General features: G+C 33.5%; 1 protein-coding gene across 2 annotated transcripts in view; it reads left to right on the top strand.

Moving 5' to 3' along the window:
• dor (vacuolar protein sorting-associated protein 18 dor) overlaps positions 1-13131 on the top strand; it is a 201594-nt gene that overhangs the window by 140608 nt on the left and 47855 nt on the right. For both annotated transcript variants that reach the window (XM_090390559.1, XM_090390558.1), the window contains 2 exons: positions 2171-2252; positions 10163-10290. In XM_090390559.1, the coding sequence (XP_090246685.1) occupies positions 2171-2252; positions 10163-10290 (210 nt within the window). The remainder of the gene's footprint in view (positions 1-2170; positions 2253-10162; positions 10291-13131) is intronic.

The raw sequence follows: 13131 nt of genomic DNA, 5'->3' as shown, positions 1-13131 counted from the left end.
GGTTACTTTGGATTTCCCATGATGAATGTTCTGACTTGATGCTTATGTGTAGACCATGGACCAGATCTGATGGAATAGGATGGTTAATCCTTATTCCTGTATTGGTAATGCATGTGCATTTTCTTGCCTGTTTTTGCCTGATTAGGAGGATGAAAAATTGGTTTCTGGAAGGAAAACTTCTTCAGTATGATCTCTTGGAGACTAGCAAACCTTCATTTGAAAAATCCTGATGAAGGTTCTTTGTATCCTATACAGGATTTGAACCAGGTCTTTCATACCAATGGGCATTGTCAAAACTGACTGAGATACAGATGCTCATGCTGTGTTATTAGCAAAACATTTTGCAAAATTGCAAAATTATCCTTTCAAGAATATTTAATATTTTAGATGAGGACTTGAGAAGAGACCAGCTGGTTTTAGGCCAAGTAGATTGTGTATAGACCACATCAACACCTTAAGAATAATAATCGAACATTCTGATTAATTTAATTCTCCTGTGTGTTTACTGTTTGTTGTCTATGAAAAAGCCATCTATTTCATTGATAATGATTGCATCTGGAGTGCACTTCAAAATAAAGGAATGCCACAGAAGATAATAAACTTTATGAAGGGCGGTGCCAGGTGTTACATGATAGATATTTGGTGCACCTTTTTCTAACAGTAACTGGAGTATGACTTTCTAGAGGAATATCATGGAAAACAAGTAAAATTCTAGGTGATCTAGACCAGTGTTCTTCAACCTTTTTACACCTGCAGACCGGGGAAATTAGGAGAAATATTTCGGGGACCGGCTGACGGCTAAGACAGAAACATAAACCAATGTAGATAGTATTTTATTTATAAAATCAATGTTATAAAATTACAATTTTTAGCTAGTGTGACATCTGCTGCTGCTTAGAGGTTAGAAAATTTGATATACGTGGCTGGAGTGTTGTTTCTGAGAGATGAAGAAATTTTTGCTGGGCCGCCACGAAATTTCTGTTGATCACGGGTTGAAGAACAAGGATCTAGACTATGTAGATGATGTATGTCTAATTGCTTACAGACATGCAGATATCCAAAGACATTACAAGAAGAATTGCTAAAAGTTGGTTTGAAAATTCAACTAAAACAAAAAAAAAAAAAAAATGAGAATCACTCTGAATAACAACGTGCCAAGTACAATTGAAAATAAAAAAAATCAAAACAGTTTTCAAATTTTTACATATTTCAGTAGTGTTTTATCTGCTGTTGCTGTTGAAAGAACAGCTAGAGATTTGGTTATATGGATTCAAAAGGCATAAGCTAAACTTAGTAAATAGAAAATGCAGAAATAAAAAAATATTTAATGTACCATATTCACTTGAATATAACTCGCACGTTTTTCCTCAAAATTAAAATTAAAAAAATTGTGGTGCGAGATACATGCAGGGATTTTCGGAAACTAAAGTTTTTCAGGAAAAACTAAATTAATGTTTACAATTAAATTCTCAATATTCATTATAATGTTAATTGCTCACACAGAGCCTCTCCTGCTCAGTCAGTATAGACAAAGCTGTTTGGTCGGAAAGACCTGGGTTCGATTCCTGTCCATGACGTGAGGAACCTTTATTATTATTATTATGTGACACCTCCAGGGAGTCCACTGACTCATTGAGGGAGGGCATCTATTCTGCAGTTCGCTGTCTCCCACTCAATCCACCAGCTACAACTAACTGCAACTGAAGCCATCTACTGTCCACCACCAGTATTTCTACAGACAATCACAAACATCCATGCCCACCGGGGGATTTGAGCCCACGGCCTTTTGGCTAGAGAGCGGATACGCTAACCACTTGGCCAACCAGGCCGAGACTTTTATGACTTTGACTATGCTTTGGTAATTATCAATTCCAACACTTGAGCATTTTTTTTTTTCTAACAAAAATAAACTGATATGCATATTATTATTATAAAAACCTCTATGGAGTCGGACTTATCGTGGGAGGTCCACTGTTATACACACTGCTATATCAACACAGCATATACCTAATACAGAAAAAAATAATCTTAAATTTAATTTAATTAAAAATGTAATTTAATTAACTTAAATTATTTTAAGATTTATTTTAATTTAAATTAATTAAAATTTTAATTTTAATTAATTTTCAGTTGCAATACTTTTATGGATTGTAAAATGTTTTCTGTATAGGTGGATGTAGAATTAGCAAAAAGAACTGCAAATCAACCAGAAGATAATGAAGAATTAAGAAAAAAACTGTGGTTGAAAATTGGTAAGTATTTTATCTCTGTATGTGCAAGAAATTCAGTATTCAGACCATAGTTATGAGTCTTGAAAAATCTTGGTGAATGATTTTTTAATTATATGCTGCATTCATTGGATTTGCAAAGAAGTAAAATCAATTTAAAAATTCAGATGCTGTAGAATGCATCCAATCATCTCTCATGCTCTTTTTCCCAGCAGTCAAATTAACATCCATAGGATATCAGTTCTCACTATAACAAACTCACTCACTATTAAAAAACTGGCAAGCTCCAGCCAAAGTCTGATATGTACAATACTAAAGGAAATTGATTATAGCAAGTTATCCACAATAACACTGTCTGAGGTCCCTATGCATTTTCTATAGTGAAAGTAGACTGTATAATATATATAAATACTCCATTTAACAGTAACAGTAAAAAATTGACATTTTTATTTAGGTTCATATATATATATAAACAGCTTTAGGTTCATATATATTGCTTAAAAACTAAAATTACATAGGCAAAGTGGATACTAGATCCAGCGTTATTTCAAAGCTGAATGTTTTTGTAGAAACTATTAAAGTTTTGTAAGTTGATCTGAGAGCTTACAAGAATACAATCTTCGGCATCCCCGAGTTGCCTTAGCTTGTGCTACTTAAAAGACATGAGCGCTGCCCAGGCTTCCATATATTCGCCTTTTATTAGTGCATTTGATAAAGGTTTCACTGGCCTGACAGCTGTGTCAAATTGGTTGGTTCTCTTCAGAGACAGGCAGAAACCTTAAGAGAGCAAAAACTCTCGTTCAGTACTAAGGAAATCAAAATGTCAGAGAAATGTATTTTTTTTAAATGAACTCTTGTTCTTTGCATAGAAGTAATTACTAAAGAAAGAGCCAAAAGGCTTCATTTTAGCAATGTAAAATTGCATAGACAAAGTGGATACTAGATCCAATATTATTTCAAAGCCGAATGTTTGTAACCTTTCATGTGGTACTGTCATGTCATAAAATATCCTCCCCAGGGTACATATTATGTATTTAATGGTGATGTTAATGATTGTAGCATTTCAAGTAGCTTTACTCTTGGCACCTTGTCATATGCCTTTTCCAGATCCATGTTATATTTCCAACTCAACAATTCTGTTGAAAATTAAAATGAAAATCTGACCCTGATAATCTTATTTGACCCGAACCCAGCTTGTTTTTTTTCTAAGTTTCTTATTCACAGTTTATCTTGGCTTCTTCTCAAATAGGTTTGCATAAATTTTATTCAGGAATACTCAGTAGAAAATTTCTCTAATTCTCAAATTATGAGCCTTTTAATAGAGTACTATGAGATCTTTTCAGTCATCTGGAATTTGACTTGTTGACCATGCCTTCTGAATTATGTTGCATAACCACTGTTAAATTTTTATACCTCCATATGTGAGCAGTTCTAATCAGCTTCCATCAACTCTGATTACCTTTCGACATTTCAGTTTTTGATGGCTTTTGCTGCCTGAAATATATGTACTCTTAATTGCATTCCCCTTGAATATTTTCTACTACTTTTCTATTATTTTATTCAGCAGTCAAAGTAATACATCAAATGCTTCAGTTTTCATGTCACCTTTGATTCCTTATACCAGCGTTTCCCAAACTTTTCTTAAGATGGAACACTTCACAAATCCTGAAATTTTAATGGAACATCTTGGTTAGAGTCGAGTATCATCGGTCTCGTATTCAGTGTAAAGGTAAGTGCACACCATAGCTGAAGCAGGCTGTATAGCATCGCAAAAATGCAATAGCGCACGCTACAGTCATGCAGGGCCACATTGCATCACATCAACCTTGCTTGTGATTGTATATTTCCTAGAATACATACCTCTGTACTTCACTCGCACTCGGAGGTGTCGACAACCGTGTGTGACTGAGTCAAGGCGCACACGTGCTAGCCTTAATAACACAATCCACATGCAAAGTGAGGAGTGCCTGATTTACAAACATGTTTTGAACTTGTCGCAGCATTTAAAACCATTCTAAGCTCATATTAATTTTGATAATTTTTTTATGGAATACTTATTCACTTTCTGCAGAACACAGTTTGGGAAACCCTGCTTTATACTATACTCTTTCCTCCATTTCTAATCTTTTTCAATATTTTCCAGAATAGTTTACTGCTTTCCTGATATTTATTCCTGATTATCTTCCATATTATTACTATGGAAGATAACTTGATTTTTGTTTAGCTACTTTTACATACTGCATCACTTTCTTACATTTTTCTCTGTATTCTCTTAGAGCTCATGCTAACTTAATGGCTGGGAGAACTTTTGATATGCTTTATTCATTTCTAATGACTTCCCAGTTACCTTTTTTTTCTTTAGGTTTGCCCTGGCGTACTGATTTTTATATTTTTGCAGGCAACTTCATTATATGCTTCTCTCTCTCTCTCTGACTGAATCAATCAATGCTTGTTTCTAAGTTTCTCACTGGGTATCTAAGGTTTCATTGTTTTTCAAACTTTTTCATTTCTTCTCTAATAATATTTGTATATTTGAGCCTACTGTTCATCCTTGAAAGCTACTCAACATTTATTTTTAAAACTGTTGGTATTCATTTTTACTATGCACTGAATTAAATAGTGATTGTTTCCGGAGATTTCAATCCCTTGTATACCTAATATCCCAAACTAACACAGATATCACCATCAATGATAATGCAGTCAGCAAGCCTTTTCTTATTTCATATGTCATTTCCCTATGAAAACTGTGCATATCTTTATCATGAAATCTGCTGTTGTGATATCTGAACAGAAATCAATCTTGTATTTGCCATTACTATTATCTTTGCTATTTTTTTTTCAAATCTTCCCAAAACATTTCTTTATTTTTGCTGCTAAGATCTACAATCTTTGTCAGCAGACTTTTCTGATGTCTTGAAAAATTCCAATAATTTTGCTTTTGTAGAACCATCTGTGGAACCATAGGCACAAAACACTTTCAATTTCCACAATTCAATGTGTTTCTGACATGCTGCTACTTGAGACAGCCTGCCAATCAAGAAGCCATATTTGGTTTTGAATACTGTAGCAATTTCCCTGATCAATATTGTCTGAATATGACATGTTATTTAGAAAAATCTCACCCGTTTTTGTCTTCTTTGTTTTGGTAACACCAATTGCATCAGTATGGTCTTCTCTAGTTCTTTTTCCAGTTCCACTTATATAGTAAGTGATGTCCTATCCATTATATTTCATCTTGTTATATCATCATGTCTTTTGCTTTAAGCAAATACAGAATACAATTTGGTCAGCTAAATCCCAAATTACCAGTCCACCCTCATTTGTTTCATATCTGTATAGATACCTACTAATGGTATGCACCAAGAGAAGATGATGATGGGAATTATGTCAGAAGCCTCATTCAGTTTTCAACATTTCTTTAAAGGCTATGGGGAGGTCTCCTCCCAGTTATATAGCTTTGAGCCTAAAGTTCTCAAGCATGATTTTATAACAGAGAGAGAGAGATGGTCATTTTAATACTGAAGAAGTATACATTAAAGAAACAAGAAAACATCATGTTTCATATGAAATTTCTCATAATTGATATTTCAGACTTCTTAGTGGCTTTTTTCTACCTCGTGTATTGATATGTACTCAGATTGCACTCCTCTTGATATTTTCATCACTGTTCTGTCACTACTTGTTTCATTTAACATTCTTTTAAAGTAATTACTTTAAAAGAATAGCTTTTTTTGAATAGCTCCCAGAATATTTTGCCACCTTTGTGATTCTTATCATCTATACTTTTACCAAACTGTTTCCCTGACATCTGTTTAGCTGCCTATACACGCTTAGCTCTTTTACATGTTCTCTGTATTCTCTTAATGCATCTGTTAGGAACTTTTGATATGCTTTCTTCTTCTTTTCTAGTACTGCCTCTCTAACATCTTTTGTCTACTATAGAGTTCTGATTTTTCTATCCTTGCAGACAACTTCATCACATCCCTCCCTAGTTAAATTAGTCAATGTTTTCTTCAGAGTTTGTAACTGAGACGCCCGCATTTTGTTCTATTTTTTAACTCTTTTTTTTTTCTTGACTCAACTTTATAAATATTATATTTGTAAAGCTGAGTCTGTGTTTCACCTGTAAAACCTGCTCAACTTTAATTATTTTTAAAACTTTGATACATATTTTTCTTTTCAATGTGATATTCATTTTTATCCTATTTCGTACTGAATGATTATCACTTCCAATTTCCAGTTCCTTGAATGCTGTTGTATTTGAACTAGTAAGAAATGTTATCAGTGATAATATATTCAGTAAGATTTCTTTTTGATTGTTGCTGTTGTTGTTGTATATTTTCTCCATGTGAGTTCTGTACATCTTTTTGTTGAAACATGGTATTAGTGATGATGGCTAGTCTGTGTCTTGAACAGAAGTTTTGCAGTCACTGTTATTATTAGCTTTGTCCTTTTCACCAAATTTCTGTGAAATATTTCTGTATGCTGAGATTAATTTCTTACACTGCTGTTTAGATGTCTAATGAGGATGAGTTTTTCTATTTCCTTTGTGAGTTGCTCATCTAATGACTCAAAAAATGCCTTGACTTTTTTTTTAGAACCTTCTGTAGGACTATAGGCACAAATAAGTGCCTTGTTTACCTCCCCTTTTTGAAATTTGTCTGCATAACTTTACTTAAAATTGTCTGCCAATCAAGAAGTTTAACTTTCTGTGTAGTAGTGAATGCTATCACTACTCTGATCACTATTTCTTGAATATAACATTGTATATTATTTATCAGGATCTTATTCGTCTTTATCATATCAATTATAACTTTCATGTATTACTTCTCTTCTGCTCAAACATAAATAAAAAAGGTATTTTAACACAATTTTTTGTTGTTGCAGAAAGGTAAAAATGAACCTACTTATAGTTTCTGTTCCTCATGATGAACAGCAGAGATAACCTTAAAATGGAGGAGGAAAGTGTTAATAACTCCACACTCCTCCTCCTTTCCATTGCCTTTAGTTTTTCTTTTCAGGCACAAAGTACAAGTCATAACTATAGCAAGTGCCAAGGTTATACAAATTTGTATTTTTGTATGCATACATATATATATATATATATATATATATATATATATATCATCATTATCAGCCATTGTCGATCCACTGCTGGATGAAGGCTTTTCCAAGATTACTCCAAAACTGTCTGTCCATGGCTCTCCTTCCCCATGTCACTCCTACAAATCTGATATTATCAATCCACTGTGATTTAGGTCAGCATAGTGGTTATTTTTCCTCTCGCGGAATCCACTCCAGTACTTCTTTTGTCCATTGTTGATCTTGTCTTCGAGCAGTATGCCCAGCCCATTGCCACTTCAGATGTTTCACTCTTTCTATGATATCAGAGACTTTGGTTTGATTTCTTATCCACGTATTCCTTTTGTGATCCAGTCTTGTGATACCAAGCATTCTTCTTTCCATACTAATTTGTGTTGTTCTTAATTTTTGAATTTCCTTTGCATATAGCGTTCATGTTTCACAGCCATATGTCAATATACGAAGAATACATTAGTTAAAAACTTTTCTCTTCAGGCATAATGGTAGTTGACTTTTAATATTGAATGTAATTTTCCAAATGCTTTCCACCCAAGCATCGTGCATCTTTTAGTTTTGTACATGATATTTTATTCCATTGATATCTGTTGTCCTAAGTATATGTAATGATCTACTTGTTTAATTTCCTCATTATTGGTTTTTATTATTTCTGGTTGGACAGCTATTGAACATAACTTAGGTTTATCTTTAGACTATCTGCAGTAAAGATGAACTATGTCATCTGCAAAGCGTAAATGGCTTAAATAATCTTCCATTTATCTTCAGACCTTTCCCTTCCCAATCAAGAAGTTTGAATATTTCTTCTAAGCATGCCCTGAATAATTTTGGAGATATTGTGTCACCCTGTTGTATACTTCTGTATTTCCACAGTAGAGATGTTTCCATTGAAATGAATTGCTGCTGTGGCATTGGTGTATGCTGATTTGATGGTCCTGACATATGACTCCTCTACTTGTTGGTTTCGTAATGCTTTAAGTATTGCACAAGTTTTTACTGAATCAAAGGCTCTCTCATAATCAATAAAACCAAGACATAATGGTAACTGATGTTCATTACACTGTTCAGTAATCTGTTGTACAACTTGAATATTGTATTGTACTAAAAGCCACTTCAAAAGCCTGCCTGTTCTTTTGGTTGTGCTAGGTCTAGAGTCATACAAAGCCAATGAGCTAAGACTTTTGTCAACATTTTGTAAACCACTAATAGTAGACTGATGGGTGGTAGTTTGTCAAGTCTTCTGCCTCACCTTTTTTATGTATTAGAATTAGGGTACCCTTCTTCCATGTTGTTGGTACATCATTTTTCTTCAGGCATAAAGTAAATAGTTTTGCTAAGAGTTTTTAGATCAATTCTCCACCTGCTTTTAGAAGTTCAGCTATAACTCCATCCTCACCTGCATCTTTTCCATTTTGCAAGCTTTGGATGCTCCATGTAACTTCTGGTAAAATCTATGGTACTTCAGCTATTTCATAGTTGTCTTCCTTTAATTCATCATCCCGATATTCTGAGTAAAATTCTTTTTACTACAGTATCTATCTCTGGTTATGGTTCCATCTTGTAGTTTGACTGCAACCATTTGTTTATCGCTTTTCATCAATTGCTGTTTGTATTTTTTGAGACTGCTACTGTTTTCAATTGTTTGTTGCTTGAATTTACAATTGAATTTTCTTATTTCTTCTGTGATATGTTTTCTGATAATTTTGCATAATTCGGTGTATTCAATTTTATTCTGTAGGTTATTTGATTGTTTTTGAAGAAACAAAACAGTTTCATAAGCTGTTTTGTTTCTTCAGAAATTTAGTCTTGTTTCTGTTATGTGGTACATCTATTTCAGAATATTTGCATGGGATGTCAGACCTGATAAAAGTGCATTTCTCCTTTCTTACAAATGGCATCATGCATGATGTAATGTGGAAAGTTAAGGTGAGCTGTAGAGGATGTCATTTGAAGATTAGGTTTGGATGTCTGTAAGTGGTGGTGATGTACATTGTTGATATTGATATTAAGCCCCCCCCCCCCAAGATGTTAGTAAGTCAGTGGAAATTTTTTAAAATTAAATTTTGTTGTTTTGTTGAAATTTTTTTATGTTATTATATTTATTATTAGTTGTTTTTTATGTGAGTTTTTTTAAACCATGATGAGTATAATTTTTATGCTGTCATTCATGGAAGTGGAATATTGAAAAATTTATAGAATAGTGGCATACAGCAGTTTGCAGAACTTTTGGATACAACTCCAAGCATAGTCTTGACAGTGCTCTCTCCAAGCTGGTATACTATGCTTGGACCCTCCAGGCTCAGCCTGATATGAGAGGTCTCCTGAAATATTACCGGTAGGCTTAGTCATATGTACTATTTAGCAGTTGGCCTGCAAAAACTGCTTTACTGCTGTACTCTAAAATGGAGCAGAAGCACTAGTTCGCTAGTTGATTAATTACAGTGCTGAGAGCATGTCTAGCAAGTCCTTGCCTGCATGTAGGAAGAAAGGGAGGGAACAGTAACTGAACATTCAAGTAGAAAAGATCCATTTTGATTGAGAAACAATTTTTCTCTTGGAAAATTGAAATTATGAAAATAATACTGATATTCTAAGTTTAAACCTTTATTACTTTAAACAGAAACTTAATCAATTTTTCAAATTGCTTAAATGATTTTTTTTCTTTTTATTTCAATTATTAAATTACTTGGATTTTCATACATTTTTTTGTGTGGTTAAAAGTATTGAACGTATATTTATATATCTCAAAATTAAAAATTTCCTTTTTTCATATTTTTTCTTAGCATTCCTAGAAATTCTTCTGCCTGTTCATTTGTCTTAATTTTCTTATCTTACAGCAAAACATGTAATTAAAGAAGAGAACAACATCGAACGTGCTATGGAATTTTTAATAAACTGTGATCTCATCAAGATTGAGGATATCCTTCCATTTTTTCCAGATTTTGTCACAATTGACCATTTTAGGGTAAGTGTCATATCTTTTATATAAAGAATTCCTCATCATCTCATCATCATCAAATTCCTGCCATGTACCCTCATGGGGGTGTACAGGATATGATAGTACTGCATGAAAAAAATTACATCATTACTAACTTCCTATCTACATTTTTCCTCCAAATCAGTCTGTTACTTGTCAAGACTCCAACATTATCAGATCTTATATTTCTATCATCTAAGGCACTTTGTACTGTATCAATCCACCTATATCTTGGTCTTCCTCTGGGTCGTTTTGCTGCCAACCTGGCAGAGAACACTTGTTTTGCTAATCTTTCCTCGCCCATTCTGTTTAAGTGACTTACCACCTGAGATTAGCTCTGCTAACGCATTCCTGGATGCTGACAATGCCAAGTTCTTTCCTAATATTGCCATTGATGCCATCTGTTCACGCCTCTAATCTTTCTCAGGATTCTCATATCTGCGGTCTCTAGTCTTTGGTCAAGAGTTTTACTTCTGACCCATCTCTCAGATCCACAAGTTAAAACTGGTTTGAATACTGTCTTGTATACAGCTAATTGAGTGTTCCGACTAATTTCTCTCTTATTCCATATGAATTTATTCAATTGACTTCCCACCATACCAGCTTTGTTGATTCTGATGTCTATTTCCATATTTAATTTACCATCTTCACTAAAAATCGTGCCTAAGTAGTTGAAATATTTTACTTGTTCCACAGGTTCCCCGTTCACAACACAGTTGACATTTTCAACAATTCTACCTATTTTCATTGTCTTTGTCTTTTTAATGTTGACCTTCATACCATATCTATTACAACAGCTATTCAATTTAGTCAGAGAATCTTGCAGACTTGTAGCGGATTTATTTAGAAGTATAACATCATCCGCATAAAGCAAAGAGCTGACATTAACATCTCCAATTTTGATATCATGTTTAATACCACTTTCCTTCATAATGTGTTCCATATAGATAATGAATAACAGAGGGGATAATGTACATCCTTGTCTCACACCAGATTTAACCTTAAACCATCTTCCTGTACTTCCTTCAATTCTAACTGCTGACTTACAACTCAAATAAAGACTAAGTATTGCTTGATATAATGCCCCATTGACACCATATAACTGCAGCGTATTGAATAGCTTCTCTCTTGGCACCTTGTCATATACCTTTTCCAAATCTACAAAACTTAAATACAAATCTTTGTTATATTCCCATTCTTTCTCAACTATTTGTCGTAAAGTGAAGATCTGATCCTGACAGCCTCTATTTGGCCTGAATCCAGCTTGTTCTTCACCAAGCTTTTCTTCCACAATTCTTCTCAACCGTTTCTCAAGTATACTTGCATAGATCTTGCCAGGAACACTCAGTAGGGAAATACCTCTGTAATTCTCACATTCAGTTTTATTTCCCTTTTTATATATGGGTACCATGAGAGCTCTACTCCAATCATCCAACCATTATTATTAGCTTTACTCTTTTCTCCAAATTTTCCCAAAATATTTTTGTATGTCTCACAATCATTTCCTACTCTGCTATTTAGATCCCTAACAAGGACCAATAAAAAACTTTTTCATTGTGTCAGTTGCTTTTTCTAAAGCCTCAAAAAATAAAGAATTCCTATAAAATTTAAATTATATTAACATGGTAAAAAACACATACCGGATGAGCATTGGAATCATAAATTTACTTGACTGGATAAAATACTAGGTGGTACTATTTGCAAGACTACCATTTCATGAGCAGATACTAAATACCAAAAACTCCTTGAGAGATATAGTAATTTGGATGTATTATTTATCCAGCTCTGAAACATTCCTTTAACTTAACAAGTTGGTGCATTAATATAGTCAAAATTTGGAAATTTGACTATATTAATATTTATTCTGAGATTACCTTCAGGTCAATTGCCATAGACACTTCCATTTTTAATTGAATAATATTTGTATATTTGAGTCTACAGTTGACTTCTGAAAGCAGCTTGACTTGGATTCTGTTTAAAACTTTCTTATACTGTTTTCTATTCAGTATGATACTCAATATGGTAATCACTTCCTATTTCAAGTCCTTTGTATAATTTTGTGTTCTGAACCAGGTTCATATATCACTATCGACAATAACATAGTCAATGAGCTTTTCTTATTGTGTCTTCTCTCCATAAATTTGTGCACAATTTTTATGCTTGAACATACTATTAGTAATAACTAGTCCATGTGCTGAACAGAACTCTAGGTGTTCTTACTGTTATTATTGGATTCTTCTTCAATTTTTTTCTAAACATTTCTAATATCTAAAGAATTATAAAACCAGAGGAAAATGAACATAAAAAAAAACTGTGCGCTAATAAAGTTTTTTACGTGAGTTTTCCTCCAGTTTTATAATTCTGTTCTTAACGCCAACTCATGATATTTCATTTTTGAAACAAATTTTCTATATCTGTTATTCATTTATTACTCTGCTGTTAAGATCTCCAACAATGTACAGTTTTTCTTTGCCTTCTCTAATGACTCAAAAAAAAATTCTTGGGAGTACCTTCTGTGCAACTATAGGCACAAATGTCTCATTCTCGAATTCCCCATTTGGAGTTTGCCCACATCACTGCTTGGTATTGCCTGCCATTCAAGAAGCTTGTTCTTGAATACTATAGCTACTCCTATCCCTAATACAATTGCCTGAATATAACATCTTATGATGGTTATTTAAAAGAATCTCACCTGTTTTTGCTTTGTTTCAGTAACATCATGTTGATCTGGTGTTACTTTAGTTCTTCTAAAGAAATACTTCTTTTCTATCCTGTTAGGTTGATGGGGCCCATTTTTGAATTCTGCTGATAGTGATTTGGAGTTTGTTC

The sequence above is a fragment of the Typopeltis vanoorti genome, chromosome 3, assembly GCF_054136105.1.
Source record: "Typopeltis vanoorti isolate ZY-2024b chromosome 3, IOZ_Tvanoo_1.0, whole genome shotgun sequence".
Classification (NCBI taxonomy): Eukaryota; Metazoa; Arthropoda; class Arachnida; order Uropygi; family Thelyphonidae; genus Typopeltis; species Typopeltis vanoorti.
Note: the sequence above shows the minus strand (reverse complement) of the source record. Positions and strands in the feature narration are given on the sequence as shown.